Here is a 17,364-nt window from a genome sequence, read left to right as displayed (position 1 = left end):
GTGTCCCTGTTTTGTAGTATTGTGACCACAAAATATGATTTCCATATTTTATTGAATCTAACGATCTTTTTTCATATTACCATGTATGTGTGTATATATGCCTGTATGATGTATGCAACGCGGTCACTTTCGAACCGTTGATCTGATTTTAATGAAATTTAAAAGGTATGGTATGAGAGTCTTGACGTCTTTTCGTGATGTATATATCATCTATATTGAATAAAGAATTAAAAAAAGAGGTATGTAGGATTTGTCAATAAGTTCGTAAGGAAACAAAATTTTGTGAGACTTGTATGAGTCTTTCGACTAACTATTCTTTTACTCGCGAGTTCTGGCGAGTGTTTCTAATGAAATTTGATACAACAGAAATTATGCGACTATATTGCAAGACTAATCTAAAACACCAACTCACAAAAGTACACTTCATTGCCTTCGTACTGACTCGCGCCTATTCCAGAAAATTTCTTTTAACATGGTCACTGATGGTCACCCTCGTCAGAAAGGACACACGATTTCGAGGCATTCTTTCAGCACGCGTTTTTATAGTCACAGTGAGCTTTCCAGTTGTACGGAGTACCTACTAATTCCATGGTTTAAAGTCGGACGACGGACTAGCGTACACAAATGAGATAGAGTAATCATACAAATTCCCGGCCAGAATGTGCCATGATAACAAATCCTGCGTACCTGTAATGGTTTAAGAGAGACACGATTTTTCAAAACGTCACTCCAGCAGAAACCTCAGTATCTCTATAACCTGACTGAATTCCCACAAATTATATTTTCGCCGCACATACTTCCACATACGTAAGCTATCTGACCATGAACAATATTTCTTTCTCAGTTAAAAATTTCTTGCTAGGATGACATTACTCCAGGAGAAATCGTTTCTTTTTCCATTTTAAAAAAACTATACAGGCACTTTTTATGCCGGGCACATACATAGCTGATTAGGCACTAATTATATGTACCAATCATACTTCTGTAGGAGATACTTTCTAGCTGGAATAATGCACACCTTTCCAGGACCAATCTGGCTAGTCACATATAAAGAGGCAGATTGGGCCACACATGCAATGAACAAAAGTCAACACTCTGTGTTGTTTCTTCTCATAAATTTCCAATACATTTAGGAAGTTATCACATTTTATAAGATTAGTTTGGATAAAAGTGTTGTGGTTTGGGAATATAAACTTTTAGTATAGAATTATTAGAATAGTAATATAAAACTTTTGTAATGAACTAATTTAATACTATGGCAGAACTAACTATAACAAGAAATAATTATTTTTTCTTCATATATTTCAAATATTTCTTAGCACTAAAATTGTCTTCAATATCATCAGTGATTTTAACTTTTTTCTTAGGTTTCCTTTTGTCTAATCTCAACTTCCTTTCTTCATCGGTTAGTTGGGATAAGTCAAGTGGAAGCTGAAAAGAAATAATTCATGATAAAACAAAATACTATATATTTTTGTATAACTATAAAGCACAAAACATGAGTCAATAAGATACACTAGATTGGCCAAGATGTTGTAGTACCAAGGTGCAACCAATGCATGCATGGTAAATTGACTACCTGTGTGATTAATTGACCTCCCAACCAAAGCATACATACTGATTGACCTTCCAACCACAATGTGCAAGGTTAATTAAGAAAAACAAAAATTACTAGCAAATCATTTTAAAAAAAGATCCGAAAATATTTTTAATGGCACAATCTTATCATAACTTTTATCTATGGCGTAGAGACAGGCAGTTTTTGCAGCTTAATATACCTAGATGATACAGAAATAATGTAGACACTAGCACAAAATGTAGTACCTATGTGTGTTCTAATGGCAATGAAGCCTACAACTATTTTGGGAAAGGAAAGGATTTATATCAATAGATTGATCACGGAACTGATACGGAAACGGTTATATAGGCAACAGAAATCCTACCTTTATTATTTTTCTTGGTTCGTGGTATCTTATGTTGATTGAAGAGCCATCAGACAACACGACAGTTGTTGGATATGTTCTCATGTACATGTCTCTATGTATTTTTGTGATCGCTGCTACATTGTTATTTAAATCTCGTCTAAAATATTTGATGACTGGAATATGTATATATTTCATTACATTTAAATTCATTTTATGAAATCAATTTATTTTATCCTCAATTTCGCAATAAATTCGCTTTACAGGTTATTATGTCTTGTCTTGAAGTAGGTTAGGTACATGTCAATTTTTACAATGACATCCTTACGACAAGCAAGTTAGGTACCTAAATAGGTAGGTACATATCGATATAGAATACTGTTGAGGACCGTAGATAAACTATCATAAAATATGCACAGGGTATGGAGATAAAACATCACTTGTTTATTTCTATTATAATAAATACATTAAATCATTACAACAATTAATTGTACCATCTCAGAAATAATAACCAACTGCCATGACAACATTTTTCTCTTTTCAGTTGTCATGTCTAGAGTTAAAACTCTTTACTCTAATAAATACTACGGTACCTACTAATTCCATGATATCATAGAGAGCTCAGAGAGCCAAGTTTGTTTAGATCATGGATTTAATAAGTACTTCGTTGTACGGAGTACCTCTTAGATGCCTTGGTAGATTTTTTTATTGATCTATGCTTAGATGAGATATTGGCAGTGCCAAGTTGATTAAAAACTTTTCTTTTTGACGTTACAACAACCTCACTATTTGACTTTGACATTTGATTGACCTTTGGGGTATACCACGGGTATACTTCGTACAACCTTTGCGTTGTTTTGGTTGGTTTGGTGTGGTGTTTGGCTTGGCTGTTCTGTAGTTGTGTGTGGGTTGTAGTAACTTGGTGGTAACCAAACCAAACTTTGGTCCAAGTTTGATCAAGGTTCAGTTGCTTTAGTTTGGTCAAAAACTAAAACAAACACAGCAATCAAATAAATACAATCTAAACAAAATATTACTAGTATACTTCCACCGACCACCGCCTGCCGCGTCGCCGGTTGGGGTACGGTACGATAAAAACAAACAAAGCCTACCTACGTAGGTACTGTCTGTCTGTACGTGCAGTAGACACTAAACCAGGCAAGTAGGAGGCTGCGCCCCGTTTGGCTTGGTTTTTTTTTTTGTGTACGCACAAGCCGTTTATTCTTGCGTTCTGATACACTGATATGTGTATGTAGTGGGTTACGATTTCAGTTTGAAAGTACCTACGCGTGGATAATATTGTGATCATATTCTAATGCTTAAAATCTCGCAAACAAGTGAAATACTATTTACTCTAAGTAATTACATGAGATTGTGACGATGGGGTGTGCACAAAGTGAAATTGCTCCGCAAAATGAAACTCCAAGGAAAGGATGCACAGACGTTCTTTGGCTCGTAATTTATATACTTTTTTGGATCCTAATGGTAAGAGTTGAATATTACATGAGATGGTAAATAATAACAGGACTTCCATCAAATACAATTTTTAGGGACCAATTGAAAAGTATACTTGATATTCCCTACTTATTTTCTAGAAAAATAACATGGGTGTTTACTAAAAATATCTATAAATAGGGTACCTATACATTTAATAACTAATGTATGTTTGCTGGATATTTTTCTATGAAATCAAATTTTAAAATATCCTTTTTTGTTGTATTGTAAAAATGCATTAGCTGCTTTTTATACCCTGTAAATCCTTGTTTTGTTTTAGATAATAGTTGCTGCAATATCATTTGTGTACGGAAACCCTCAGAGACTTATCAATGGATTTGACTCATTTGGTAACACATGTGGAGTGAAAACCAACCAGAAACTAATCAAATTCCCACTGGCTGGCATCAGCACTATTGACAAGAAGTTTTTATTCTTCATGGATGTGAAGGAATTAAGAAGATCACTAAAAATCTGTGTAAAAGAATGTCCAAATCGGAAGTTAGAATCTCTTGCTGATATTCAGAACTTTTACAGAGAAACAGGGTCCAATCTGTGTCGATATGACATTAACCCTAATAATGTGACTTCTACTAAGGACCTCCACGATTTCATAGGACCCTGCCCGACACTGCCAGTGTATGACTCTTTTCCACTTTTAAACAGATGTTTCCCAAAATCAGCTAAAGATGTAGCAGAAAGAGTTGTCAAAGATTTCTATGACCTGCTCAACAGTTGGGACACAATCGAACAAATGCTTTCTGATCTTTACTCTTCCTGGAAGGAAATGATAATCTGTGTTATCATAGCATTTAGTGAGTATTGTCATTGATTTTATTTCAACTTTATATATTTTCTATAAATTCAATATTGAACCACTAGCTAGACTAATATTTTACCAATATTGTTGAGTGTTGCAGCCCCGGGTCTGCACACTCAACGGAAGAAACCGGGAACACCGCCAGATACATAGTAGTAAAAGTAGTCTACATAGTAAAATAAAATTTTAGTACTGTATATAAACTGAGAAAGGACATGAAGTGCTATTCTTTCTTGGAACCACACTCCATGGTAATTACTTCAAAACAAATACTTATCTTGTAGTAGGTATAAAATTACATCATATTGTTATTATAATATTTTAATTTTACTAACTACTGCTTAACATAAAAACATTACCTTTTTTTGGTTGTATATAATGTATCTGCACCTTCTTTATGGTCTACCTTAATTATTACCTTGGGAAACGATAAAGGATATAAAAAATCTATTTATTGACTGAGCGAGCGAAGCGAGGTCTAACAATTAAATATAAGTATTTACATGTATGGTGTCATTATACATGTATTTATTTACAAAAAAAATAACTTTTTTGTATATATGCATGTTTGTAACGCGATAACTTTCGAACCGTTGGTCTGATTTTGATGAAATTTAAAATATATGTAGAATATGTCAATATAATTTTTAAATACTTACGTCATCAAAATAGGTCCAGTCGTTTTTGAAATATACACAATATTGTCAAAATTTATTGTGTTCGCGAGGTCAAGTTCGCGGCGATCAACTAGTATAAAATGCAAATATAAAATTTGCGGAAATAAAAAAAATGTATACCTACATAAATTTTAGCAAGGTCAGAATCAGAGCACTGCTAACAATAAAAGTGATCATTGCGTGGGTCACGGCATGCATCGCACAATGACGTAATTCTCCTAGATCAGACAATGATTCATAGTATTATCTATTTAACGAAACGTAAGGACGTTTTATTTTGTCGCTTCAATTGTTAGCAGCCTTGCAATCGAATTCTACTTGTTGTCTACTAAATATCGATTTTAAATTAATTATTTACCTAGGTATCTACCTACCTATTAGGCACCTGAACTGAACAAATAAATATATAAGGATAAATTACACTGTTAGCGAGTTAGGGAGTTAATAAAGTAAGTTCGAAACTTGTGTTATGGCATAACTCAACAATACTATATTGTATAACATATATAAAAAACATATTTTTGCCCCAAGAAGAATGTTAGATAGACCTCGCTCGCTTCGGTCACTCGGTCAATTAAACACTTCGTAGATTCAATATAAAGCATCACAAAAATATTTTCGGTTTCGCCATCATCGAATTTGATATTCAAGGTTCTACAAGTCGGACCCACGCGGTGGTGTTTGTTGGATCCCTGTTTGGTGGGTATGAAGACGTAAGTGATCGAAACATGAAAAGACTCGCACCAACTACTTTTAGTCTCATTTTACATCGGAGTAGGTACTAATAACACTAATAGTGACTAACACACGTGAAAGACACGGCATGCTAATTACAGGTGGCAGGGTTACTGTCGATAATTCAATCGTCATATATGATTCAGTTTATCAATAATATGTTACTGTTGCCTGAAACATATAAACGTATGTGACATTATATACGAAGCATGCATTATATACGAAGTCCATGTCATCCACAGATAAGCAATCAAATCGTTTGCCGCATAATAATATGCTAGTAGGTCTTCGTTTTCACATAAGTGCCTACGTATAATGAATAGATTCATAATATATCCGAGTATGAAATCAATAAATATTTGTCTAGCTTTTTAGATCCATTACATCACTAATATTAAATATATAAAATATAAAAACGCTAATATCTGGTGGTAGGTACTATCTACCACTATTCGGAAAAAAATTGATACGCGTGACCACCTGTCACACACGAGCAGTCCTTATTTAATTTACTAATTAAATCTTACGAAAGCGAAGCTGCGGAGCGAATCTAGTGTGTTATTTTATTACACATATTATAATGGTTTGTTTCAGTATGCTCATTGCTCATGGTGTCGATCCTGCACCTACTGGCTACGCTGGTGTCCTGGATCTTCATGATCATCGTGTCTATAGCTAGTGTCGCCGGCACCGCGCTGCTCTGGTACACGTATTACGAGCTCAAACATAAACAGAAAAGTTTCGTTGAGCATGCGGCTTTCTTGGATGTAAGTCAAGTATACATTCTCATAAACTTGCGGATACATAGGTAACCACATATATTAACGGAACTTACCATGATTGTATATGAAGTTATGTGTTTATTAAGTTAGTTTAAAAAATACGACTGCCAGCCAAGGTTTATTTTTAAAATAATTATTTAAACCTGTACACTAAAACCTTCCGAAATGTTATTAGAAAGAATAGCGGAAATTATATTTTAATAACGTTAGAAAGACTACAGTACTACTACTGGTCTATGTAGTTTTTTACTAATTTTACGATAACATCCTAATTGGCCCTCAGGCTGAGAATGACAACTTTCTAAAATGGCAAAGTACAAAACAACAACATCTGTTATGTTTATTGCCATTTCACGACTTTCTATATTATATCTATCAATATCTTTCTACTAAGTACTTCTTCAACTGACATCATGTCTTGACAAATAACTAGTTCACATTTAAAATTTATGAACACGCGTTTGTGTCAAGAACTCGATTCAATTGATTGTCCTAAATAAAAGGAACCGCCTACTTTCTAAATTGTCATGAAACAGCTAATTATGTATAATATATGTATGTATATTATGTATAGACGAGCGTTCTGAAAATCGAACCTAGGAATAGTTTGAGTAATTAACAGGTAACCTCACAATTCTCTTTGGTACAATTACTACGGATGTGATTAAAATTGGTAAATTTATACCACATTTATACATACTATTTTATTACGTTTATAAATGTAGAGGTAGTACATTCTCTGTAGCAACCAAGTAGTAACAAATCTACATACATACATCGTCACAAACTGTGTGTATGTACGCAAAATCTACTGGTCGGATTGTTATGAAATTTTGTACACAGGTACAATATAATCTGGAATAACACACTTTATATCCCCAAATTTCCACGGGAGCGAAGCCCCGGGGTGCAGCTAGTCTATCATAAAAAATCTTTGATGGTTACACTTAGATAGCCTTATCATTTTTCCATTTCGGCGTTTAGCCATATCATGTGCATAGCATCAAATATAAATTGAATTAACATTGGTTCTGCGGCTTAGCTGCTAAAGCGTAACAGACTTTCGCGTTTATAAATATTAGTTTTCGCTTAGAAGCATGGATAATAATAATTCATAAGCATTTTATTTAAATCCTTTCAACGAATAGGTAAGTAGGTCGTATCGTTTCCAACCGCGCCTAGCTTTTCCCTTGGTGAAATGCGGCTTTGGTCATTGTTGATATCAGCAATCTGGCCCTATTTTGTTACGACTTTACTCGGCTAAGGAGGGTAGGGTTATTATGTAGGGCAATCTATCGATTACGATAACATGGAAACTGTAATAATATTAAACACTATTGTTTGTTTGCAGGAATCCTTGAAAAATGAAACAGCCTTTTTGTGGTATTCTATAATCGCTACTATTATTACGGTGAGTATTATTTACGTACTTAATTTGATTGATTCTGATTGTATTTTTTAAATATCCATAATAAAATGAAATACGGTTGTTGTCTCAGGATTTTTTGATAGCAGTTCAATAATTCAATTTATTGACTACAATGTGAAAGTAAGTTTAGTAAACAAACGTTCTTGTTGCAGCTTGCTACGCGCTAGTAGCACTACCGATTTTATTATAAAATCCGAAGGGAAATCATTCGATAAAACGATGTACATTTAAATATGCGTGTGGCACCACGGCCCTTAATATTAGTTGCACGTGCGTTATAGCCCCACCCTGTTGTCACCTTAATGACAAAATGTAATTAACTAATTATAACATAAATTAGTGAGTGCCACTTTTACACTGTATTTTTACTGATAACTGTGACAAATGTTTGTGGATGTTATTTTTTAAAATAAATGTATAGGTATATATTTTATTTTGTACTAGCAGTCTGTCCCGGCTTCGCTCGGGTAAAACTATAATATAAATTACACACTTAGTGTGTGTTTATGTGACCGAGATTTCATCTAGTTATACTAATAAAACTGACGACGTTCCAACTTAAAGTACTAATATCTGAAATACTGAAATTTGTGACACATGTTGATTTTAAATTGTGTACTGTGCTGTGAGCCGATTCACAGTTGTTAATACAAAGTTATAGATATCAGCTAAAAAGGGTAAAAAAAAAACAAAATTTAGAAGATTCGGTTGTGATTTTTCTACCTAGCCTGCCGTATTCAAAATAGGTACCAATAGGACCTTTATAATCCGGTATTGCAAGCTCTCCCAACCCAAAACAAGTGCCCCTGCGACGAATTCGCTGGTGTTTGCCCCTATTGTAAGTTCTATTTAACGATAGTACAAATTAATTCCATGGTTCTATTTCGTTTTGCAGGTTATTCTACTCATACTAGTGTTCGTAATGCGTTCGCGAGTGTCCTTCCTAGCGGCGCTGTTCAAGGAGACCGCGCACTGCCTCGGCTCCATTCCCGCGCTTTTCCTGCAGCCCATCATAACCTTCTTCTTTCTGATACTGTTCTTCGCGTTTTGGTCTTTTGTAATAGTGAGTATTTATTTATTCATTTACGTACAACAGTGTATAATATAATAACTTGCAAACTTAATCTTTCTTCTTACTTCTGTGTGTGTATTATATTTAACGCGATAAGGCACACTTCAGGCACAACATGATTGATATAAATCTTGTGATCCTGGTGGATTAAGATTTTCAGTTTTCAGCTCGCCCCGTGACATAAAGGTGAAGGGTATCTTGAAGGGATGATTTACATTGTATCAATATTGGTTTGCAAAATTAACTTAAGAGATAAAAGTGATTGCAACTATTGAGTTGTCTACCTCTTGCGCATATCTATTGAGATTTTTGCAAGAGGTAGACAATTGAAAAACGAAGCAGCTGTTATCTTAGCACACTGAACTACTTCAATAATAGCAGAAAGGAGAAGGTTGTCTCTGCTACGGCACTTAACACAACTTAGTAATAGTCGTAATCCTACTCATGTGCGGTTGGTTATAGGTGTGCCTGGCTACGGCCAACTACCCGGGCATCCCGTACCAGACCAACTTCTTCATCAATGGCTCCGCAATGCCAGACCGCGTGGACAAGGTAGCCGTCGAGGCGCAGAATATCAACAAGAGCGCTAGCCTCAAGAGTATGTATGATAATGTTAACAGATAGAAAATATACCTAAGTACAATTGACGGTCTTACCGCCAAGCGATTTCTTCCAGACAACAATGTAAGTTGTAAATTAATTTACGAGTATGTTATGTTTATTTGAAAAATTGTTTCTGTGTGAGAGTCACATTTAAATCGTAAACTTTTGAGGAGCCACCGCGGCGAAAAAAGCAAAATATTAATGTGATTAGTAGGTATGTGTGGCAATCCACGAGAAAAGGTATAAAGGTATAGAGGGCAATTGTCGACATATTAAGTGCTATATTAAAAATGAGCAAGTGAAACGTCTTTTCCTCTTCCTATTCTCGTGGATTGTCACATGATTAGTTCTTCGGAACTATAAATGTTAAAAAAAAGAAAATGAAAAGAAATAAAAAAAAAATTTCCTGCCAGACTTCACTCTTGAAAACATCGAATTCGATCCGCTGTGGGTTAAGAGCATGTGGTGGATATGTCTCATCTGCCTGGTGTGGGGCAGCGAGTTCATTCTCGGCTGCCAGCAGATGACCATCGCCGGCGCCGTGTCACACTGGTATTTCAGGTAATGTACTGTAATATAATGTGTCGACCGACTTGGTCGGTTCATACAGTAGACTACCCAACAGCTCATGGGTAATTATGGGACGTCTTATTGTGCGTGCGGTGAGGGTCACACAACATTCCATACTAATTTAGTTTGAATTTAGTATGAGTGTTGTGTTGTTAAAAGATCGGGTAGATATATTGTGTGGCGCGTGCACCTGCAAGTTGTGTTGCTATACGTCATTATTTCCACCATTATTGCCTATAAAAAGGGTCTGTAGCATTAGGATGGCACACATTTTATTCGAATGCGTCTCAGTGAATGGACCACTGCACAAGCGCATGGACGGTCACCTCCATTTGTCATTATTAATGTAACTATGCCCAAACTATTGTGACATATGACATATATCGTCCCGTGTCAGTGATTGTTAATTAGTAAGCACGGTGGGACATCGATTAGATCTAGCTGGTTGTGATTGTGACATACAGCTCCGTGCACAGAACCTTGCCGTAGGCAAGTTAGAGTGATCTTGACATCTAACCGGATTTTCTTACACCGGATCTAAGTTAATTGGGTTATCCTTTTCTCGTACTACTCCTATTAATGAATCTGTCATCCTGTTCTCCATTACCAATAAGAAATGGTGTAACATGTTTCAAAATCAAATCATTTATTCAGAAATTAGGCCTTCACAGGCATTTTTTCACGTCATATTCTAAATTAAATGATGTTTACCAAAGCTACAAACTACTAGCATTTCGGAACGACCACTGCTGAGAAGAAATGCCGAAAGAAACTCATTCAAACAGTGTTGGTCTCTATTATGCCAGAAGGGCTTACCAATTTTTAAATATAAATTTATGTATAATTTATTAATATTTCATGACATAGTTATTTAGATATGGTCCTAGTGTTTGCTTATATATACGTTGTGGATATGATTGAGAGGCCTAATATCCTGATATCCCGACATTCGATACTATACTAACCGTAGGTATCATTGCTAAAAACAAAAGTGAATTACCAAGTCGATTTTTTTCGTTCAGATGGAAATAGGCAATAAGTAGACAAATTTGCTCCATACTAAATGATACTCTAACGTGATATCACGATTGAGTAATATTTAATATGTTAGCGAAAAAATCTTAAATTTCTATTTTCTTTAGAACATACGATTTTTAATTTTTTTAAATTTTCTAACCTTGTCATTTATCTATTATTAAATATTTAAATATTTTTTTTCATTTCAGAGGCCCAAACGCGAATTCTCCAGTGTTGTACTCGATAGGCAAACTGCTCAAATACCATTTGGGGTCTGTAGCGAAGGGGTCCTTCTTGATCACGCTGTTTAAGATTCCGCGACTTATTCTTACATATTTACACGCCAAGTAAGTTGACATTTTCGTATTTTCTATTTTGAAACATAGTTATAACTCACGACTCACTCACGTCACTATAAGAGCCATGCCTCATTGCTCAGTCGTAGTCCATTGCGACGACGCATCACTATGTAGGTCCGTCATACTCCGTTGTTTTCTATAGTACACTAACGTGCTTTAATGTTCATCGAAACTTCATGCAATTTCTACGTTGTTTTGAGTTCGTCTGTAGACGGACGTCATCATGACGGAGCGTCACTGAGCAATGGGGCTTGGCTCTAATTGATTAATTTACGAAATTACAGAGAGGAAATGTCCTCTTGCTATTTCTACTGCTATTGCCATTCCTGTTAGCACCTAATAATATTTTTATTTCAGGTTATCGGCGAGGGCTGAAAAGGGGTCGGACTGCGCGAAATGTGGTCTGAAATGCGGAATCTGTTGCTTCTACTGCCTCGAAAAGTTCATTCGCTACTTGAACCACAACGCCTACACTATCATCACCATTGAGAGGTGCCACTTTTGTAAAGCTGCAGCGAGGGTAAGTTACGTTTCTTATTACTTAGTTTCTAAAATTATATCGTTACTTATTTATTTTTAATAATTTTATTGTATAAATAATAAAAATGAATATATCATAAATTAAAATTATTAAACACTTACCAACGTTGTTTTGATTTTAGTGATTTTTCAAAAAATAAATGGTAACATTGTCGGTGACCTTTGGTAACTTATTTCTTATAAAGTGGCAACATGGTGTAGTGTGAGCAGTGGTTTTATTTCATTCGTGTTTAGTTTTGTATTTATACGTTGTCAGGCATTCAGCACGATAGTGAACAACGCCTTGCAAGTGGCCACAATAAACAGTGTCGGCGACTTCATCCTGTTCCTGGGCAAGTGCATCGTGACGGCGGTGACCGGCATCGCGGGCTTGCTGCTGCTCAAGCGGAACCCTGATTTGCACTTCTTCGCCGTCCCCACCCTCCTCATCTGCATATTCTCCTTCTTCATAGCACATTGCATCTTATCTTTGTATGAGGTAAGTTCGGACCGCTTCAAACTTTATGCTCGTCATATTCTTATAACATGTTTTTATAACGATCGTGGCCATTATGTGGAGTGGTCTGCCATTGCCATCATTATAATCAAAATTATATAAAAAAATAATTAATCTGTGTTACTTATTTAACATAACATAAATATTTACTTATTTAAAAATACTCTCGTACTTTTATTTCAAAAAAATATAGATGATATAGAAACTAATGTCTTGCAGATGGTGGTAGATTCTCTGTTCATGTGCGTGTGCGAGGACCGCAACATGAACGGCGGCGACGGCAAGTGGAAGCACTCGCGCTTGGCCGAACTCGGCGGACACACTCGCGAACAAGATGGCGCCGCTGAGCTGCAGGACTTGCAAGAGAAGTACTGAATCCCTTTTGTTATTAATTGTGTTCTAAGCCGAGTTAGATTTACCCTGTATTTGCCCAGTTTTATCTCAAACAGCCTGACGGTTTTTGGGAAGAAACTGGGAAAATACTGGGAGTAAACCCATCTATGAGCTCGCGCGCTCTGTGATTATTTAGACTTCTAAATATAAGTGAGTGCGCGCATCCGCGACTAAAAATAATACTATTGACGCGATTGTACAATTGCTTACGCGACAAAAATCGCAGTGTACGCCCGCCCTAATGCTGGGTGTACACACGGCAAACGAACAGCTTTCTATCAAACAAATGGTTAGCGTTTGTTGGCTCGATGTCTGAATCCAGTAGCAAGATTGTTATACATAAAAATGTTTCTTTCGCATGATATTTTACCTATTCTAGATATATGTTTTATCCCTCACACAATATTTGACATTGAAATAATGATTTATTAACTATTTATTTTCGACCTAAATCAATTAATATTTTTGGATAACTGTTTATAATCCAAATATAAGAGACAAAGTATGATTTCACTAAAATCGTCTCGAAAAGTATGAATTGGCTCTGTTTAACGTAAATTATTTTAAGTGCATGAACAATTTATAGTCTAATAAAATATGAATTTAGTTTTGCTTATTGGCAAAATAGACTGTTCACTGGTCGTTTATAAACTGATTGATAGCCGTAATAGTAGCATTTCAAATATATTTTTTTAGTTTTTGTTAGTTTTCTTTTTCAATTTTGCTATCAAATGCCTTATAAGCAAACGGTGATACAGGACCTTATGTAATACATTTTATAGCATCTAATAAGCTTTTTATGTGCTTAGAATTATTAAGATGAACTGTCGAGTTTAGTCAGTTCTGATTTTAGTAGTAATGCTAATGGCTGTGTCGTAGTGGCATGGTGTCGTAATGGTGTCATTTATTTATAGTTTTAAATACAAAAAGCAATAGGGTCCATTTTATATTATTTTAAATGTAAGTGCTTTATGGACGATGTCTATCAATTTATGTATTAATAATATTTAGATTATTATATATTTTTGGGCTATAAGGTTGAAAGGAGTAAGTATTTAATGTAAGCTTTACTAACAACAATGAGAAGTTCACATTAGACTTGTTTTCTTTTGAGCTAATTACAATTTTTTTTACTCATTTTAATTTCCTATTCTCTTTGCAATCTGTTACATGAAACGAAAGTTGTTGTTATAAAAATAATTTGTGTTCATTGCCACTTGTGCTCTATATTTGAAGGAGTTATATATCTACTTGTGTTGAATGTGAATTCATCAATCGTCATCTCTTATTTAGGTTTTCTTAATGTGCCGTTTTGATCAGTATAATTAATTCAGGACATCATGTCTGCAGCAAAACCAGCCTAATGTGAACAAAGTTTTAAATATATTTTCTCATATTAAGTAAGTCAGTGATATGTTGCTAGTGCAATGTTTTTTTGTAATCTGAATAAATTAAGTAATTCTAATATTTTATATTCTTTCAGATAAATATAATCGAATCGATAAAGATGAATAATACATGCATAATTATGGACGTGACGCGCATAATATTATGATAAATGTGGGTATTTTAGATATATTTACTGACTAGGCTTATTGCCACTAAACCACCGGGTTTACTTCGATAATGACTGTTTATTTTTCGTCCTAATGCTAACAAAATTTTAAATTACATTTGTTGTATAGCACAGCACAATTATGAAGAAAAATAAATTACATTAACATAATGTAAACATTTCACAAGTATTTTATTAAAGTATGACTATTGTACATTTTATATATACACAAATAATTCATTTTAAACACGTTTTCTTTTTAATCAGTAAACAACGCAACATGTGCTTGTCATTTACGCTTTGTATTAATAATAATATTATTTTTATGTGTAAGTTAAGGATTTAAATCGAAATATATACAAATATTTTTAAAGGCTATCTAATTGTTAAGCTTTTATACTGTCCATGCATTCACAATTGTATTTTGATAATTTTTATATAAAGTTGATCTGTTAGTTTATAGATTTTACTAGATGGTAAGTTATTTAATATTTTTTTTTAGAATTTTTATTGAAGTACAAGTCCTAGTTTCTACAAATCTCATTGTTTTAAGGTGACAAGTATGAACTTTTGCATAATCTCAATAATTTATTTTAAGGATCTTATTTTTATAGGTATAATAAAAATATATTTACATTTTATATGGTATCAACCTCATTTGAACAATTACCAATTTTGATCTTTTATTAAATGCTCAGTTAAAATCTATTGGAATCGATAAGGTAATATGGCATAATAGCTATTCTATTCTAGATAGAGATGTTATTTGAATCTTTTTTGTAACTTACTACCATAATGAAATAATACATAATTTCAGTATTACTACTTTCACAGGGCTGAAAGTCATGATAAAAATACCAGTGCATGGAGTTAATGTAACTTATATGTACTTGCATGAGGTTTATTTTCCTACAAGTTCTTCCGCTATTGTTATGCTTCATTGTATCCAGAGTTACATAGACATGCATTTTGTAATAATTTATATTGACCACATTTTTGATGTAATTGTCATTTTAAATAAAATTTCTTTTGAGTGAAAAAATGGTTTTATTTAATGGTATTTTACAAAAAACTATGTGTTCTTCTTTTTAAGCTGTTTTCTCTTCTTGATTTGGTCTGAGATAGCTTTGCTCTTCGCTTTAAGCTGTTTCCGGCGAATGGCCATATCAGGCCTGCTTTTAGATTTTTTCATTGTAAAGACTGGTTTCTTTGCTGGAATTTCGTTTTCTTCATCTTCTTCCATTGGTTCTTCTTTGATTTCTTCTGCAATACAATTCATGGACATTAATTTCTCTTTCTGGACATATTTTACAATTATAATTGAAGTTGTGTCACACACAAAGCTATAAACACCCAAGTGCAAACATATTTATATATTTTGTTCTTAAAAAATCAAGTGAATGGTAATTAGAAAGCAAAGATAAGAAATTTGAATAAACCTTTTATTAGAACTTCTTCAGCTTTCTCCAAAGGATCTCCTTTAAAGAAGTCTGCCCCCTCTATGTCTGGATATCCAGTCTCAGGCTTAGTAGCTTCATACACTGCCTTCTTTTCCACTCTTCTCTCATATTTGTTTGATGCTCTCTTAGAGAAGGCTTGTCGAAGTTTTGCTGGACTGATGTATTTTGAATTTTCCCACAATGTTGTTCCTCCAAATGATCCCGAAAATATTTTAACCTGCAATAAAGATATTAATGAGGTAAAGAAAAGCAATGTAAATGTATCAATAACTTCACACAAGATTCTTACCGGATTTAGCACAAATCTAGGTCCAATTTCAGCTAATGCTCCATCCTCAGAAAGGATTTGGTAATTCCGGAACCATATCCTATTATCCAGTATCATGAAAGTGTAGACATGATCAAAGAATGGCTGACTTTTAGGATGGTGGTAAGGGACTCCAAATATCTGTGTAAGTAATTCCTTGAGCAAAACATAATGTGGGTCTTTAGTGAATTGCGGGTCAAAGGATAACAGGGGTCTTGACCCTCTCAAACAGTTCCCGGTCATTTTCAACTCTCCCATTGTATAAACTGAAAAATTTAATTGGCTTGTAAGAAAATAAAACATAAAATAACAACAATGATCATTGTTAATATCTTAATTTACTGTGTTATTTACAATGTTGTTAAAAAGTAATTCAATACTTTTCAATATTAGTTTTAAGATTCCAGCATGAGCTTTCAATTTGTTAAAAGGACAGTATACAATTTAGTGTGATACTTACTGTTTTCGACTAAAAATTTTACACTAGGCCCATTTGGAATATTGGCCATCCAAAGATACAGGTCCCTCATTTTTCTGCCCTCAAAAAGAATGCATTTGTTGCAATTTTTCATCTCGCTGATTTCATTCACCACATACAAATTCTTGCTTCTTTCCATTTTCGATTCAGATTTATGGTGGGGCATTAGTTTCTTGATGTCCTCCATTAGATGACGATGTCGGTGGTTGATGCCACGAGCAGCGAACACCAAAACTCTCTGTCTGTTTATCCATTTAACCTAAAAAATAATAATTTTATAGATATCATGTAACTTTGCCCGTAAGCTTCCTATATAAACAAAACACGTATAGCTGGTTTTTTGCAACGACCTTATAAACAGAACAGAACATTTAAAAAAACGCTTTAAAAGTAAAGAACATACCTGTTTGGGAATAGGATCATCTGAGTTTCTAACCGGAGGTAAAATTACTACATTTTCTTCAGTCTTTTTTTCCTCCGATGTTATCTGCTTCTTATTTTTTCTTTCTTTGTTTTTAATTTTGACCATTTTCTTTGATAAGCTTAAATTTGAGAAAATATACACGTGCACTCTGTTTTCATCTCGCAGGTTACAAACCGGGATGGGAAGACGATTTATTTAAACGACTTGACATTTGAATTGATATTATGTTGA

General features: G+C 34.2%; 3 protein-coding genes across 6 annotated transcripts; 1 reads left to right on the top strand and 2 right to left on the bottom strand.

Annotated features, from left to right (window-relative positions):
- Positions 1-1,224: 1,224 nt before the first annotated feature.
- Positions 1,225-2,319, bottom strand: mRpL55 (mitochondrial ribosomal protein L55). Its single transcript, XM_053746296.2, has 2 exons — positions 1,944-2,319; positions 1,225-1,431 (listed from the first exon to the last, which is right to left on the bottom strand). The coding sequence occupies exons 1-2, from the start codon at positions 2,133-2,135 to the stop codon at positions 1,285-1,287; spliced, it is 339 nt and encodes a 112-aa protein (XP_053602271.1). The 5' UTR covers positions 2,136-2,319; the 3' UTR covers positions 1,225-1,284.
- A 407-nt stretch (positions 2,320-2,726) lies between these two features.
- Positions 2,727-15,506, top strand: Ctl1 (Choline transporter-like 1). Of its 4 annotated transcripts, none has more exons than XM_064436001.1 (12): positions 2,727-3,080; positions 3,697-4,231; positions 6,243-6,415; positions 7,782-7,841; positions 8,755-8,922; positions 9,394-9,529; positions 9,948-10,095; positions 11,331-11,468; positions 11,838-12,000; positions 12,277-12,498; positions 12,736-12,884; positions 14,393-15,506. In XM_064436001.1, exons 2-12 carry the CDS (start codon positions 3,856-3,858, stop codon positions 14,394-14,396), a joined length of 1,737 nt encoding a protein of 578 aa, XP_064292071.1. In that variant the 5' UTR covers positions 2,727-3,080; positions 3,697-3,855; the 3' UTR covers positions 14,397-15,506. The 4 variants fall into 4 exon arrangements, with proteins under 4 accessions (XP_064292071.1, XP_053602259.1, XP_064292070.1 ...); XM_053746284.2 differs by having other exon boundaries at positions 2,746-3,407; XM_064436000.1 differs by having other exon boundaries at positions 2,746-3,080; positions 12,736-15,506.
- On the bottom strand, positions 15,488-17,326 carry LOC128670544 (uncharacterized protein). The gene is made up of 5 exons (XM_053746291.1): positions 17,113-17,326; positions 16,692-16,968; positions 16,214-16,497; positions 15,904-16,141; positions 15,488-15,727 (listed from the first exon to the last, which is right to left on the bottom strand). Exons 1-5 carry the CDS (start codon positions 17,236-17,238, stop codon positions 15,537-15,539), a joined length of 1,116 nt encoding a protein of 371 aa, XP_053602266.1. The 5' UTR covers positions 17,239-17,326; the 3' UTR covers positions 15,488-15,536.
- Between the last annotated feature and the right edge of the window lie 38 nt (positions 17,327-17,364).

Source organism: Plodia interpunctella, chromosome 6 (assembly GCF_027563975.2).
Source record: "Plodia interpunctella isolate USDA-ARS_2022_Savannah chromosome 6, ilPloInte3.2, whole genome shotgun sequence".
Classification (NCBI taxonomy): Eukaryota; Metazoa; Arthropoda; class Insecta; order Lepidoptera; family Pyralidae; genus Plodia; species Plodia interpunctella.
This window is presented reverse-complemented; position numbering and strand designations above follow the sequence as displayed.